The sequence below is a fragment of the Mus caroli genome, chromosome 7 (assembly GCF_900094665.2).
Source record: "Mus caroli chromosome 7, CAROLI_EIJ_v1.1, whole genome shotgun sequence".
NCBI classification, from domain to species: domain Eukaryota; kingdom Metazoa; phylum Chordata; class Mammalia; order Rodentia; family Muridae; genus Mus; species Mus caroli.
Window position 1 is genome coordinate 46,987,505 of NC_034576.1, and position 16,596 is coordinate 47,004,100.

Below are 16,596 nucleotides of genomic sequence, written 5' to 3' on the forward strand. Positions count from 1 at the left end.
TCCGCCGCCGCCACCTCCTCCTCCTCTGCGCTCACGGTGCAGCCATCTTTGCACAAGGCGGCAGGGGGAGGGGGGAGGGGAAGGGGGGCGGGCGGCGGGGTGTCTGGCTGCGCTCCGCTTCCTCCCACAATCCCGTGCAAATGTAAAAAAAAAAAAAAAAAAAAAAAAAAAGAGAGAGAGAGAGAGAGAGAGAGCGATCGAGCACTAGCGGAGCCGGGGAGGGGGGGGGGGGGGAGCGAGTGAGCGCGAGCGCTCCAGCGGAGCCCGGGGGTGTAGGGCACAGCGCTTGTACACAGAGATTCAGTTCCACCGCGCGCAAATGCGCCCAGGAAGGGGGCTCAGTTCTTTTGCATTTTTATTTTTTTCTCATTGTTTCAATTTTTTATTTCTTCCACCCCCCCTTCCTTTCCCAAAGGGTTTTTTTAGTAGAGGGCAGTTCAGATCAACTCCATTTACCCGGGTGCAACACAAGCGTGACACCCCGCTTACAGCACATTGCAAATGCGCCCCCCACCTTTATGCTGGATTACAAACCGCCCATGTGCCCGAGTGGGGAAATATACGAAGTCAGGCGTGTGCAAGGGCCTGGTTCCCTGCGCGTACGTGCCCCGCGGCACCAGTGGGGTGACAGCCGAGTCACGTCTGGTCCGAGTTTCCTAAAAGGTCTGCCCATTCTGAGGCAGGGCCACTGCTCAGACGAAGTGTGAGGGTCACTGGAGGGCCGGGGGCACCAACTCGGCAACAGGATGGTCAGGGACGTGCGTGTATGCGTGCCCGGCGGAAACACGTGTGTCATGGCAGACCTCGGGTCCGACGACCCTGACTCCCCCACGGACACACTGAAGCCCAGTCGTCGAAGAAGCTGGCGACTTCCGGAATCCGCTATGAATCGGGGCACAGTTCAGGGAGCCCGCGCTCCAAGCAGGTCTTCAGTGAGGCCTTCTGAGGCTATCGGGGATGGGGGTTGGGAGTGCAGAGTCAAACATCCTAGCCGCCCCCTCCACCGAGCCTACACCGACCCGCCCTTGATGCCTCATCCAATCCTCAATCCTGTAGGCACAAGCCCCACCTTCCTCAAAAGCTGCACTCTTGCAAGGCTGATCCACGCCCCTATAGACAATTGCGTAGGGTCCGCCCTCCCCTGCAAGCTCCGCCCCATGTAGGTTTTCCAAAGCACCAAGCCCTGCCCTTGGGGACACGCCCCTCCCACGCGTTGCCTCTCCCTCTGGCACCACCCAGGCAGAAGCCCCGCCTCGTACCTGGAGTAAGGGGGCGGAGGTGCGTCGTGCACCCCGGAGGCTGCTAAAGCCTGCTCATAGGTGGGAAGGCCTGGGGGCAAGGGTGGAGATTGAGGCGTCTGAGGACTCAAGGGGATGATGAGCCCGGTCCTGGGGACAGAAAAAGTGTGGTTAGTATAAAACCTACACTGTAGTTGGAGACAAGGGGGTCAGCGGTTAAGACACTTGCTGAACTTGCTGAGGACCCAGGTTTAATTCCAGCACCCATATGGCTGCTCACAACCATCTGTAACTCCAGTCCTGGAGGAGCTGACACCCTCTTCTGATCTTTGATGGCACCAGGCACATAAAAGAAAACTTTAAAAGAAACGAATACAAAGAAGCCTACAGCCAGGCGGTGTTGGCACACACGCCTTTAATCCCAGCATTTGGGAGGCAAAGGCAGGCGGATTTCTGAGTTCAAGGCCAGCCTGGTCTACAGAGTGAGTTCCAGGACAGCCAGGACTAAACAGAGAAACCCTGTCTCATAAAAAACAAAACAAAAAGAAAGAAAGAAACCTACAAGACCTTCAGAGGTGGAAGGGAGATGGCCCAGAAAAGTGCCTCAAAGGACACCCTGATGGACATGAACAGGTAAACATGGACATGAACCTAGATGTATACTCTCATCCACAGAAACAGAGATGCCCCAGGATAACAGAGAAACATCAGGACAGACAACAGGAACAGACAAGACCAAGTTCAGGAGGTCCACACAGACACGAACACAACACAGAAATATTTAGTCCCAAAATTTCCCAAACCCAGTCTTTTCGGCCAGGTCTCCTGGGCTGGCTTCAGAGCTTGGAACAGTCCTTCTGCCCAGCCACCCAAGCACTGGGACTGCATGTGTGAGCTGCATGCCCAGCTTCCAAACCCATTCTCTTTAACACTGTATTTTGATATTTAAATTGCAGTTATATATTCTCTGTGTATGCACAGATCCCCACACACAAATAATAAAGGACAACACAGGCGAGTGAGTGTGCCTCCTTTCACTATATGGGTCCCTATGTGGTTGTTAAGTTTGGGAGCAAACTCCTTTACCCACTAAGCAATCTTTTTGTTTGTTTGTTTTGGGTTTTTTTTTTATTTATTTATCTATTTATTATATGTAAGTACACTGTAGCTGTCTTCAGACACACCAGAAGAGGGCATCAGACCTCATTATGGGTGGTTGTGAGCCACCATGTGGTTGCTGGGATTTGAACTTCGGACCTTCAGAAGAGCAGTCGGGTGCTCTTACCCACTGAGCCATCTCACCAGCCCCATTTGTTTTGTTTTAATCTGGTTTTTCGAGACAGGGTTTCTCTGTGTAGCCCTGGCTGTCCTGGAACTCACTCTGTAGACCAGACTAGCCTCGAACTCAGAAATCCACCTGCCTCTTCCTCCCAAGAGCTTGGATTAAAGGCACATGCCACCACTGCCCCCGGCCCCACTAAGCAATCTTAATGGGCCTTCCCCTTTTCAGGACCCAGGGCACCCTACTTCCATCCCTTCATGGGTAGCCTTTACACAGGCATTCCATTACCCATCTACACCCTCACTGTTCTTTCTACATTTTATTTTGAGGAGGCTTCTCCCTAAGTTACCCAGGCTATCCTTGAATTTACATTATAATGAAGAGGTCTTAAACATTTTAGACCTTCCTGCCTCTGCCTCCCAGGTGCTGGGAGCACCATGATCCCCAGCTACCACTATGAGGCACCCTGTGACCCTCTGCTAGTCTGAAATCCATAGACTACTCCCAGCGCATACAAACGCTTGCTGTTAAAAAAAAAAAAAAAAAAAAAAAAAAAAAAAGTCGGACAGTGGTGGCACACGCCTTTAATCCCAGCACTTGAGAGGCAGGTGGATTTCTGAGTTCGAGGCCAGCCTGGTCTACAAAGTGAGTTCCAGGACAGCCAGGGCTATACAGAGAAACCCTGTCTCGAAAAAAAAAAACAAAAAAACAAAACACTTGCTGTGATTTGTACCCATGGGAAAGACCATGCCACAGACAGCTATGGACCACAACCTACTCAGCCCCATCAGCTGCCTTTTCGTTTGTTTTTCTCTGTGTAGCGCTGGCTGCCCTGGAACTTGCTCTGTAGACCAGGCTGGCCTCTAACTCAAAGATCCACCTGCCTCTGCTTCCCAAGTGTTGGGATCAAAGGCATGCACCGCCACACCTGCCTGCCACTTGCAGTTTTTATCCAGTGATGACTTCACTGAAACCTGGCACTCAAACGACTGACAGGTATCAATTGCAAAACGAACCAGTGCTTGCCGAGCAGACCAACAGGAATGGCAGCCTACTCTCCATAGGCTGTGGCTCCAGACTCTTCATCATTGGTCTCCTACCCCAAGCTTTAGTCCTTCTCCTCCGAACATGCTGTTTTCCTCCCACTTTCCTCCCCCTCCTCCTAGAGGACCCCTTACTCTTGCAGACAGGACTCCTGGCCTCTGAGGCGGCGCCGTCGATAATGCAGATACCAAAAGGCTCCCAAGCCGGCCAAGACAATGAGGAGGATCCCCGAGGTCAGTCCTACCGCCAGGCCTGCAACATCCACCCGTCCACGCCCTGTGGGCAGAGGGTGCCAGGGATTCAGTATTATCACCTTCTCAATCCCTTTTCCTGAGGGCATGGGCTGAAAAGCAAAGCAGATCTGAGGCCCCTTCTAGCTCCTGGGCCTTCAGGCAATGAAGGAGACTGCTTTCTCAGAGCCTCTGTTTCCTGGGCTGCAGAATGGGATTGTGACCCCCTCCCAGGAGCTCCTGGAAATCCATTTTGATCTGAGGAGTGGCTGATGGGCTAGACCTGCCATCTCAGTTCCTTTTCAAGGCTAAGGCTGGAGGAGTCCATGCTAGAAGTCTGTGTGGCAGTGAAGTCAAGGTCAGCCTGGGCAAGTTAGTGAGACCTTGTCACAAAACAGGAACTGAAGAGAATGTGAGATGCTGTAGCTCAGAGGTAGAGCAGCTGGGCAGAATATGTAAGGCCCTGGGTTGGTCCATCCCCATCACTGGACAGAGAAGGAAGAGACAAACATGCATCTTCTACTTATAAACTGAACTTTGACTGCAGAACACAGGAGGAAAGGCCATTGCATAGGAAGGCTTCAGCATTTACAGGGATAGAAAGACTTCACTTAACAATGGATAAACTGGGGGACACCCTGAAATACTGAACTTATCTGAAGCCATGCCTAAGGTACAGACCCTTTCAACAAACAGGAAGCAAACAAGACTTCAATGTCCTATCTACAATCTGCTTTGGTTCACCTTAGCTCTTTTTACTTTTAAAGAACTTTATATATATATATTTTTTTTTTTTTTTGTCGTGTTAGAGATCGAATCTCTAGGGTTGTTGTTGTTGTTTTTTGGGGACAGGGTACTGTGTACCTCAGGATGTCCTCCTGGAACTCACTATGCAGACCAGGCTGGCCTTGAACTCACTTTGTAGACCAGGCTGGCCTCGAACTCAGAAATCCACCTGCCTCTGCCTCCCGAGTGCTGGGATTAAAAAATATCTTTATTTTTATCTTATGTGTATGGGTGGTTTGCTTGTATATGTGTCTTTGCACCACATGCATGGCTCGTACCTACAAAGCCTAGAAAAGAGAGTTGGCTGTAACTCTCCTGGAACCGCAGAGTTAGAGATGAGATTAGATTTGTATGTCACCACTGGCCCAGGGAACACCTAGCTTTAAAAAGAGATTTATGTTATTTTATGTATAGGTGCACGCCATTCATGCCTGGTGCAATGAGGTCAGAAGAGGATGCTGGATCCCCTGGAACTGGAGTTAATTATTGTGACCACTAAGGTCACAATATTGTGCTAGCACTGGGACCTGGACCCAACAGGCAAGAGTAGAAAGTGCTCTTAACCCCCAAGTCATCTCTCCAGCCTCCTACTGATTTCCTAAAAGACCTATGTTATTATTCTATTTTTATCTGTGTGTGTGTGCAGGGGAAGCAGGTACACATGTGTGCATGCCTGCAGAGGTCAAAGGAAGATACTGGATCCTCTGGATCTGCTAAAACTACTGCCAGGCATGAGCAGCACCCAACCAGGGTCCAGGGAGGCAAGCTCCAGTACTCTGCAACTGCAGCAAGTGCTCTCAAGTGCTCCACCATCTCTCTAGCCCTTAAAAAACAAATAGATACCTGTGTGTATGTGAGGTGACCACAGTTCAACCTTAAATGTGTTCCCCCAGGGACAAATATTTTTTGTTGCTAATTTTTATTTAATTATTTATATGTGCACATCCATGTGCGTCTGTCTGTGTGGGGGCACTTGGGTGCCACATGCATGTAGAGGACATAGAACAACTTCCAGAAGTCAGTACTCTCCTTCTATCACGCGGTATCTGGGAACTGAACTTACATCCTCAGGCATCCGCTGCTGAGCTATCTTACTGGCCTGCCTCCTTAGACCTGGGCTTGCTGATTTAGGGGGGCTGGTTAGCCAGGGAGCCCCATGGTTCCTCCCTTCTGTCTTTCCTCTCAAACAGTGGAACTCCAAAGGTACACTAGCATGCCCAGCTTCTTCCTGTAGGGTCTAGGGATGGAACTCGGGTTCTCAGGTGGCATGGCGTGCACTTTATCCACTGAGATATCGCTCCAGCTCTTGGTTTTGTTTAATGGTGACAGGGAGTCTCAAACTGACCTCAGACTTGACATGTAGCAGAGGCTGGCCTTGAACTCACAATCTTTTTGCTCCAGCCTCTGGAGTAGCCAGGATTGCCAGGCCAAGGCCAGTGCCATCAGATCTGGCTACCTGCCATACCCACCCCCATCTCCGCTTTTAGCTTGCAATGAGAAGGCAGGTCTCCCAAAATCTGGCAGATTTCAGGTGATCCAAGGAGCCACTAGGTCTTGCTAAGATTGGTGAAAAGGAGCTATCTCCCCTAGCAACCAGTTTCACTGTGAGGACTCTAGGACAGACCTAGGGCCTGTTGCTAAGGTGCATCCACCCCTAGCAACCATGCCTTGAGGGGGTGGGGCAGCTGGTGCCCAGAGGGGGGTCCTCCAGCTGGGCAGGAGGCCCTGGTCCTCCAGCTAGGTACGGTTGCTAGGGAGAAGGCCTCCTTAGCAACCAGGCTGGCTGTGGCTGGCATGGAGCTGTGGGGGAGGGGAAGGAAGCCAGGTAGTGTTTCTGGCTTCCTCTGTCTGGCCTGGCCAGGGCCCTGTTGCTAAGGAGCAGCCCCCCTTAGCAACAAAGCTTAAACCAAGATGAGGGCTTTAGAACTCAGAGGAGGGGCTAGGGTGGGCAAACTGGACAGGTGAGAATGACCAGGCTTCCTGCCTTAGCTCTGTTGCTAGGTAACAGCCCCACTAGCAACCAAGATGCTTGTAAGGGGCTGGGGCTCTGGACTCTAAAGAAGGTCCGCAGGTGAGTTTGTCCCTCTGACAATAACTCTTTCTATCATCTGTTCACCACAAGTCCCCCTCCTGGGGACTCGGGGGTCCTCCTATGAATGTGAACACCGTGTGCTGGGTTTCTCAGACAAGGGCCATAGTGGAAACAGAGGAGACACCTTGTCAGTCATCCCTGAACAGCATGCGATTGGAGGGAAGGTAGTCCTGTACGTGTGGAGGGGATGTTGGATTGAACTCCAGGGCTAAAGGCTACTTCCCCAACACAGGACTAGAGGGCTGAGAAGCGTCACTCACCTCCCTTGCCATTGTACGTATAGCTCTCCCAGAAGCGCTCCTAGGGTTAGAGAAGAGAAGGAAAAGATAGCAACTGAACACGAAAAGTCATGCCCCGCCCCCACCCCACCAGTCCACCCTGACATAGGAGACCCCAGGGAGGTGAGGAGGGAGCTGCAGGCTGGAGCCTGTGATCCTAAACATCTAGAGAAGGCAGACAGGCCCTCGATGCCAGGGTCCTCTGAGGCCCTCACCGTCAGTGTGTTGTCCTCAAAGTACTCCCGGGCCTCCTCCCAGGAGCACCTCTCCTCCAGACACTCCCGTTCCAGGTTCCCAGGGGTCAGCAACTCCAGGTCCCAGTGGTTAGCACGAGGAAAACGCCTGCGGCCAACTAAGAAACTCTGGGCCTCTGGGGGATCCAGGAAGATGTCAAGAACTAAGGACATCAGAGTCAAAAGCAAGTCCTTAGGACGGAGGACAAAGAAGACAAAGAACTAATGGGGTCCTAGGGGTGCGGGACAGGCCTGGAGAACCCTGAGCAAGAGGAGCCAGAGTTTTCACCATTGGGCATGAAGGAGGAAGACTGGAATCTGGAACTCTACTTCTGAAGCAGTGATGGCCATGTGGATCTGAGGGGAGAAGCCAGGGCACAGACCCTAGGATCTGAGGGAGAAGGGTTCCGGGTCCAGGAAGCTAGGAAGTCTTCTGGCTAGGGGAAGGTAGAACTAAACCTCTGCAAGGCTCTTCTCCAAACACTCACCTTGGTTTTGCTCTCTGTGAGGTGAGGTGTCCAGGCAGGTGGCCAATCCCATATAGACTAAGAGCAGGGAAGGACGGCCCCTCATACTGTGTGGACTCCCAGATGACAAATGCTGCAGTGGAGTGAGGAGGCCAGGACTCCCTGCCCGCACTCTGCCATCACGATAAAAGCAAGTAACCAACCGGTGTCCCATGCCAGACACCGTGGGTCTTTATCAACTCAGGACTTTATCAAGTCAGGGCTTCTCTGTGTAGCCCTGGCTGTCCTGGAACTCACTCTGTAGACCAGGCTGGCCTCAAACTCAGAAATCCGCCTGCTTCTGCCTCCCAAGTGCTGGGATTAAAGGCGTGCACCACCACTGCCCAGCTCATCTTAATTTTCAAACCAGTCCTATTACTCCTGCCATTTTTATAGGTGAAGAACGTGTTACCAGGTAGTAAAGTCACTTGCCTATTGTACCAGGTTTTCAAATGTCAGAGGAGGACTTTGGAGGTGACAGTGCTCTCCCAATAATAAGCACACAGTCGCTGAGGCTTTCTTTCTCTACCTATCACAAACCTGACAACACACAGTAGGCATTTAAACAGGCTCATCATCAACCCTCGTCCCTTCCAGCCCAGCAGATTACATTCCAAGTCAACCTCCCTCTGCCTGTTGCCTCATCGAGCCTCAAAGATCAAAGACTACACGACAGAGCAGGTCGTATATTTCTAGGTCTTGAAGGCTTCAGGGGACAGAGCCCTGGGGATCCACAGCCTAGAGCTTGGGTCCCAAGTTTCTAGATCCCAATAACGTGGGGAATCAGGACACCAGATCCCCTACCCAGAAGTTTCTCGGGGAGCATGCACCCACTTACCTGGCCAGGGCTGGGAGCTCTGCCTCTTTTCTTTAATGAAGACCCTCTGGGACAGCAGTAGCCAGCTGTGCAAAGGGGTAGGCAAGAGGGGAGGGGAGAGCGAGGAGGGGAGCTCCGCCTTGGTTACTAGTAGGCCCCAGCCGGCTACTGGCAGGGGGCGGGGCTACCGATTACCTTCTTTGGGAGGGACTCAGGTAAGGGACAAAGTACTTAAAGGGACCATAGGATCAAGGTCTTCAGTGCCACCGCCCCACACAGAAGAAACAAGGCTTTCCGACACCATGGAGGGATCTAGGGGGCTTTATTAGAGTCTCCTCTTCCCTCCTTGTCCAGCCCGAGTCTCTCTCTACAGACGACTTGGCAGAGCCAGGAAAATAAATCTTAGGTCTCAAGAGATCTACACACTGGTGGGAAGGGAATTCTTTGGTTCCTAGAATAACTGGGCGGTACCACAATAAATCTGTTTCCTGAGGATAACTTGGACAGTTTAGTCTCGAGATCTTTGATCATTGCTTTTTCTATAATAGGGGAAAGAGTTCTTACTTATCGATTCTTAAGATGCAATGGGAGAAAAAAATAAGTATATATTTGGGGAACTGGATATCAGACTCTTCGGGTGACGGAGTTAGTCTCCAAACTCAAACTTGAAGAGACTCAAAGCAACTGCCCCGCTCTGGGTAATGCCTAGAACAGGCTAAGGTGTCTCCCAGAGTGAAACCACTTTCGCTCACCGGAACCTTCGAGTAGTCACTCACGTTTCCGGGGGGATGGAAGAGAAGAAGAAAGCACTTACCAAGCCAGGCGAAGCGCCTCCGCGACTAGGGGCAGAGTTATTTCCGGTCTTCTCCTGTCGGGCGGAAGTAGGAGGAGTGGAGTTTAAAAACAGTACTCTTTTTCCGGTTCGGGACGTAGTTGAAACAACGACTAGCCGGATAACCGTTCTTGAGGTAAGCTGCAGGCGGTGAGGGGTCGCGTCGCCAAGTTTCCTTCTTGTGGGAGAAATTTGGAGTTCTGAGGGAGCTAGGATAAGGTTTCCCACTCCGAATCCCTGTCAATCATTAACAGCGCTCTTGAACGCCTAGGTTGGAAGACGAACTACATTTCCCAGGATGCCATGTACTGTCTCCTTCATCCTGGCTGGTTGTAGAAAATGTAGTTCCACAGTAGAGGAGTGATGCGCACCAAGTGCAGGGGGAACTTGGGGTTCCCTGTGTTAGTGAGAGTTGAGGTCGGGTTTCTAGACAGTGATGAGGAGGGGAATGAGCAGTAGTGGTTTGGGCCCTTGAAGGTTCCTGGAAGCAATTAAAATATTTTATTCTACTTAAGACCGAGTCTCGGTATGTAGCCCTTGCTGTTCTAGAGCTCGCTACGTAGTTAGCCTCAAACTCACAAAGATCCGCAAAACTCTGCCGCCCAAGTGTTGAGATTAAAAGTGTGCACCACCACACCTAGCACTTACCCCCCCCCCCCGCCCCATTGTTCGTTTTGGGTTTTTGGTTTTTGGTTTTTCGAGACAGAGTTTCTCTGTGTAGCCCTGGCTGTCCTGGAACTAGCTCTGTAGACCAGACTGGCCTCCAACTCAGAAATCCGCCTGCCTCTGACTCCCAAGTGCTGGGATTAAAGACGTGCGCCACCACCTCAGCGATTATTGTATGTTTTTTTTTTTTTGAGGCAAGGTGGCATGTAGTCCAGGCTGCATCGAATTTCACTATATATCTCTGTAAAGAGATTAAGATTTATTAGCTGGGCAGTGGCCAAAAAAAAAAAAAAAAGATTTATTTAAAGTAATGAGGTGGGGGGAGATGGGTGGGATTAGGGTGCATGATGTAAAATTCACAAAGAACCAATAATTTTTTTTTAACGTAGAACATTTGAAAGCTCCCCCCAGAAGAAGATTTATTAAGGGGTGTGATAGACACATCTTTGATCCCAGAACTGGGGCGCAGAGGTAGATGGATTTTCCTGAGTTTGAGGCCAGCCAGGGCTACATAGTGAGACACTATCCTGAAAAGAAAATAAAATAAAAGAAAAGAAATGCTTTCCTTTTATTTTATGTAAATGAGTGTTTTGCCTGTTTTTATGATTGTTCACTCCATGTGAATGCACTGCCTACAGAGGCCAGAAGGCCATTAGATCCCCTAGAACTGGAGTTGTGAGCTGCCATGTGTGTGTTAGGTATCAAACCCAGGTCCTTTGGAAGAACCGCCAGTGCTTTTAGCCACTGCCCCATCGGTCCAGCTTCTTAATTTGTTTTGTTTTTTGTTTTTGTTTTTGTTTTTGTTTTTTTTTTTGAGATGCACAACCTGGTACTGAAATTAACGGCATGCAGTCCCCTCTCCTGGCTCATGTTCTTATTTTCAGTGAGGTTTATTGGGATATAATTTCACATACTGTATACTTTACCCACTTAGAGCAAACAATTCAGCGGTTTGTAGTATACACCCAGAATTGTACTGACATCATCACTAACAATTGTAGAGCATGTTCTCTGGGTGTGGTACCACACCTGCAATCCCCTCAGTCCTGAGGAATTGAATGCCTTCTGGCCTCCAAGGGCAGCAGGCAGTAAGCTGCTTCCGAGATGTAATTACTCTGTAAGTAGAGGCTGAACAATCAACAACAGTTCAAGGACATCCTCAGGTGCATAGAGAATCCAAGGCCTGGGCTACATGAGCTACCCTCTCAAACTGGACGTGGTTAACACCCCCTAAGAAAAACCTTGTCCCACATTCTTTGCCACTTAGTCTTTCTCATCCCCAGTCCTCGACAGTATCTAAACTCGTATGCATTTGCCTAATCGGCACATTGCTTCTAAACTCAGTCCTAGGGTATATGGGCTTTTGTGACTGGCTTCTCCCCCGCACTGTGCTGTTTCTAGGTCTGTCCCTGGTATGGCCTGTTTGCGGATGAACAGTCTATTGTCTGAGCTATGCCGTGCCTTGTTTCTCCATCACTTGGTGGACCTTTAGGATTGTCTCTATTGGCTGTACGAGGTGCTGCTGTGAGCATTTGTGCACAAGGCTTATATGGACGCCTTCTTCCATTCATGGGGAGTAAAATCAGTGGCCCAGTGACTGTGTTGTTGCTCTGGAGGAACCTCCACCTCCCCACTGAGGTGTGTGTGTGTGTGTCTCCATCCATGTTCTGGTCTCTATACCTCTTTATTCTCACTTCTTGACTGTTTGATTACATGTGGGACACAAACTGGTTTCTCATTATGGTTTTCATTTTAATTGGGGGCGGGGGGCTCTGGGTTTGAAATCCAGGTGTGTCTCTGAATGTTTGGGTGAGCCCACAGAAGGCAGAAGGAGACACTGTGTCCTTCGTGGAGCTGGTATTGTGAGCCATCTGGCGTGGGTGCTGGGAACAGAACAGGTCCTTTGCAAGAGCAGAAAGTGCTCTTAACCCTAAGCCATCTCTCCAACCCCAAGCTTTGTCATTTTTTTTAATTTTTTTTTATTTTTTTTATTTTGGTTTTTACGAGACAGGGTTTCTCTGTATAGCCCTGGCTGTCCTGGAGCTCACTTTGTAGACCAGGCTGGCCTCGAACTCAGAAATCCGCCTGCCTCTGCCTCCCGAGTGCTGGGATTAAAGGCGTGCGCCACCACGCCCGGTGTCATTTTTTTTTTAATTGATGGTGTTTTAAAAATGTATTTATCAAGCCAGGCGTGGTGGCACACGCCTTTGATCCCAGCATTTGGGAGGCAGAGGCAGATGGATTTCTGAGTTCGAGGCCAGCCTGTTCTACAAAGTGAGTTCCAGGACAGCCAGGGCTATACAGAGAAACCCTGTCTTGAAAAACCAAATATATATATATATATATATATATATATATATATATATATATATACACACGCACACACATATATATTTTTATATATACACATATTTATTTATTTATTTTTATGTATGAGTGCTCTGTCTACACGTGCACCTGCATGCCAGAAGAGAGCATCAGATGTAGATGGCTGTGAGCCGTCACGTGTTGGCTAGGATTTGAACCCAGGACCTCTGGAAGAACAGTGTTCTTAACCATTGAGCCATCTCCCCAGCCAGTTGTTTTTGAGCAGGGTTTCTCTGTGTAGACCTGGCTGAGCTAGAACTGGCTCTGTAGACCAAGCTAGCCTCGAACTCAGAGATCCGTCAGCTTCTTCCTCCCAGGGGCTGGGGTGAAAGCTGTGTACCACGCCTGGTTTACTGGATTTAGACCTGGGTGCAGCAAGCACCTCCTAACTGAGCTGGGCTGCAGGCCTACACATAAGCTCTCAGCCAGGGCCTGCTTTGTTTGTTTATATATTATAGTAAGTTGCTACTAATGCTGCTTTGGTTTTTAGAGACAGGGTTTCTCTGTGTAGTCCTGCTGAAACCTACTCTGTAAAGTAGGCTAGCCTTGAACTCAGAGATCTGGCTGTCTCTGCCAAGTGCTGGGATTGAGGGCTGCACCCCCACCACCATTAGGCTTGTTTTTGTTGTTGTTGTTGTTGTGTTCTCTCTCTCTCTCTCTCTCTCTCTATCTCTATCTCTATCTCTCTATCTCTCTCTGTGTGTGCGTGTGTTTAAGACAGGGTCCTACTCTCTAGTCTAGACTGGCCTTGAACTCCTGATTCTCCTTCTACTGATAGGCTATTTCTTCCCTGCCTGTGAAGTGAGCCAATAGGTTATATTAAAGGCAGGTTTATTGGGAAGCTGCTCTTCTATAGGCGAGCTCACTGGTGCCAAGGATTGAAGCCAGGGAGTAACCATGGTGGGCAGGAGGGGAGGGAAAGAAGAGAAAAAGTTCAAGGTTGGGGGCTTTGTCAGGGGGTATGTCAGGTAGGGACTGGGGGATGCTGGGAGAACCTGGAGGCCCAGTCTGCTTTGATGTGCACCTCAGTCCCTTCTCCCTTGTCCAAAAACAAACATCTCCCTCCAGAGTACGTGTTGCCACTGTAGCTGGCCAGACTGTCTTTGGTTTTTTTTGTTATTTTGTGTGTTTCTTCTGAGACAGGTTCTCTCTCTGTAACCAGGACTAGCCTGGAACTCACTGCACGGCTTCCACCTGACTTCGGCTCTCTGCTTCCCAGGACTTGAGGAACCACACTCTGGCTAGCAGTCAGCTGTCGGGGAAGTCTTCCTGCCTGCTGGTTAGCTTTTGGTGGTAGACTGACAATGAATGTCAGTGTCCCGCACTGAAGTCACGTGTGGGGAGCAGGTTCCCTGCCGTTTTTGTTGTAAAAAATGCTTAATCTCAATCTGGGGCTTCTACTTCTACCCCACCTCGATCTTTCAGTTCCCCGATAAAGGAACACAACTTTTATTATTTACAATAAACCTTTTATCAGCATTAATGCTGTGCAGATACATACCTGCTGTGCTATTAAAAATCTATAACTCTGAGTTGCTACTTACCGGATTTCATCTGGGCTGCTTTTAACTCCAATTGGCCAGCCCTCCTAACACAGGGCATTTTTCTTCTCTTTTCCTTTCTTCTCTCCTGTGGTGGTCTCCTCCGACTTGCAAGCCCAGGAACACCAAGCCCAGGAATACCAAGCCCAGCAAAGTCAGTGTCACTTGGGTCTATGTGCGGACTCTCTCATCTCTGGGTCAACCTGGTGCCAGCCCCTCCCCCACACACACTTAGCATTCCAATACATAGCAACAGACCAAACCTCGGCTAGTTGGCTTCCTTCAGAGATTGCATTTGTTGGGCCATGAGGGTAATTAATACAGTTGCAGGAGGTTTGTGTTCTCATAAAAGGAATGGCAAAAGGAGGGGTGTGGCTCAGTGGGTAGAATGGACCAGGATCCAATTATCCAGGTGGTAACAGCTTGTTTTTTCAATACTGATTGGGTATTGATAATACAAGCTGTTACCACCACTGGAGCAGGCAGGAGAAGGGGAATTCAAGGTTGTCCCTGACTATATAGCAAGGTTGAGGCTAACCTGGTTAACAAGACCCTGCCTCAGAGGACAGCCATCTGCAAAGCAGGGATGGGGTCATCACCACCACTATGTTACCCAAGCTTAGACTTACAGTCCCTCCGAGAAAATGGCTATAAGTCAGGTGTGGTGACACAGTCCTGTCATCCCAGCCCTTAGGAGGCTGACATAGGGAGATTGCTGGGAGTTCAAGGCTAGCCTGAGCTATACACTTAGTTCTAGGCTAGCCTGAGCTAGCTATATATAGTATGAGACACAGACACACCTCAAATAGGAAACAAACTTTTTTTTTTTTAATAATTTAAGTGACTGCTGTGTAGTGTCCAGTGGCTCTGTGAGTTGTGGCTGAAGCCCCTGCAGCTCAGCTAGGTTTTGTTCACTTTGTATACCAAATGGCTTCCCAGTCTCCATAGGCTTCTCTCTCAATGGCAGCCACCCACAGGCATTGCCTGAGCCAGCTCTTCCAGGAGACTAAAAGATCCTCATTCCTCCTACACTGCAGAGTCTGTAGTTTGGATTTTATCTTGAGCCCCAGGTCCCCTCTGAAAAGTTCCTTGGTATTTCTAGCTTGTAGTATTGGGGCGGGGGGTAAGGTGCTAAAACTGTACCCTAACATTAAGCTAAGTTTCTAGCCTTGGGTCTGCTTTCTTGCCTATAAAGTGAGGAAGGTATTGACTCTAGAGGACTTTGAGAGAAAAGCTAAACTAAGTTATAGATGATACCCTGTCTTAATATAAAAAAGCAATAAATGAAACTACTAAAATTGAGATGTGGCTCAGAGGCAGAGCCCCTAGAATCCTCCAATGAGGGGTAGGGAATGTGGCTCAGAGGTAGAGACTCTGCCTAGGATCCTCCAATGAAAGGCAAGGAATGTGGCTCAGAGGTAGAGCCTCTACGTAGGATCCTCCAATGAGGGGCCTGGAAGAATCCTCCAATGAAAGGCAGGAATGTGGCTCAGAGGTAGAGCCTCTACCTTGCAAACTTGCAGACTCCCTTAGCTCCAATCCCACTGCACACACACAAGTCAGACAAGGGCACATGTGTCTATTCAATCAATTGGCCATCTGAGTATTCAAAGACTCCAAGCTTCATGTGACCTCAGAAATTAAACTGCATATGCGTAAGGGAATAAAAATAAAATAAGGGCAAACCCTATAATATCAGAGATAGGGGTGTAGACTTCTGAAAGGAAGTTAGCAGTCTCGGCAATCAGCAATCCACAGTCCTCTGCTCTAGGCAAGCTGCTCCCCCCGTAAGCCTCAACGTCCTGGGCAAAGGAGACCCTTAGGAGACAGATGGGAGAGTGTGACTGTGGCACCACAGCCAGCAGTTCTGGCTGGAGAGATGTCTCAGCTTGTTTTTAAAAATGTTTTAAGATGGGGCAGCTTACAATGGCCTGTAACTGTGGGGCTCTCTTCTGAGAGATCACCCTCTTCTGGCCTATATGGGCATCTGAATTCACATGTTCATACACACACAGGCACACACTTAACATTTAAAAGTGGGGAGGGGCTGGAGAGATGGCTCAGAGGTTAAGAGCACTGGCTGCTCTTCCCAGAGACCCTGAGTTCAATTCCCACAACCACATGGTGGCCCACAACCACATGGTGGGTGGCCCACAACCATCTGTCTATAGTGAGATCTGGTGCCCTCTTCTGGCGTGCAGGCATACAAGCAGGCAGCAAACAAAGCTGGGTGTGGTGGCACATTCCTCTAATCTCAGCTCTCAGGAAACTCTCAGCGCCCAGCAGGCATAGGTAGGTGGATCTCTTGAGTTCGAGGCCAGCCTCGTCTATAGAACTACTTCCAGGACAGCCAGAGTTACACAGAGAAACTCTTGTCTTGAAAAACTACACAAAATTAAGTAGAAAAAAGATATCTCACTATCAGTAAATATCTCAGTATTCAGTCTGTGTAAATGTACTGAAAAACAAAAACAAAGGCCAACAGAAGTGGGGGGATAGGATCAGGACTGGGCACTCACTCCTCCTCTATGTGAGGCAAGGGTTTTAAAGCAGTCAGTAGGTGGAAATAAATTGACTGCACTCTGTAGATGAAGCTGGCCTTGAATTTTTGGCCCTTCTGCTTCACCCTCTCAGGTAGCTGGAGTGACAGACACATGACACCAGATCTTGATTTTTTTTTTTTT

The 16,596-nt window shown here is 49.4% G+C and overlaps 2 protein-coding genes across 4 annotated transcripts in view; one reads left to right on the forward strand and one right to left on the reverse strand.

Annotated features, from left to right (window-relative positions):
* Window positions 1–338: 338 nt before the first annotated feature.
* On the reverse strand, window positions 339–9,363 carry Prrg2 (proline rich and Gla domain 2). 3 transcript variants are annotated; one of them, XM_021167172.2, is made up of 8 exons: window positions 9,321–9,339; window positions 8,528–8,592; window positions 7,672–7,823; window positions 7,166–7,347; window positions 6,933–6,972; window positions 3,699–3,840; window positions 1,260–1,388; window positions 339–948 (listed from the first exon to the last, which is right to left on the reverse strand). In XM_021167172.2, the coding sequence occupies exons 3-8, from the start codon at window positions 7,754–7,756 to the stop codon at window positions 930–932; spliced, it is 597 nt and encodes a 198-aa protein (XP_021022831.1). In that variant the 5' UTR covers window positions 7,757–7,823; window positions 8,528–8,592; window positions 9,321–9,339; the 3' UTR covers window positions 339–929. The 3 variants fall into 3 exon arrangements, with proteins under 3 accessions (XP_021022831.1, XP_021022832.1, XP_021022834.1); XM_021167173.2 differs by lacking the exon at window positions 8,528–8,592 and having other exon boundaries at window positions 9,321–9,363; XM_021167175.2 differs by lacking the exon at window positions 9,321–9,339 and having other exon boundaries at window positions 7,166–7,320; window positions 8,528–8,616.
* A 7-nt stretch (window positions 9,364–9,370) lies between these two features.
* The window catches only part of Nosip (nitric oxide synthase interacting protein), a 17,251-nt gene continuing 10,025 nt past the window's right edge, over window positions 9,371–16,596 (forward strand). Inside the window, exon 1 of the mRNA XM_021167171.2 lies at window positions 9,371–9,474. The gene's annotated coding sequence lies outside the window, so the exon portion shown is untranslated. The remainder of the gene's footprint in view (window positions 9,475–16,596) is intronic.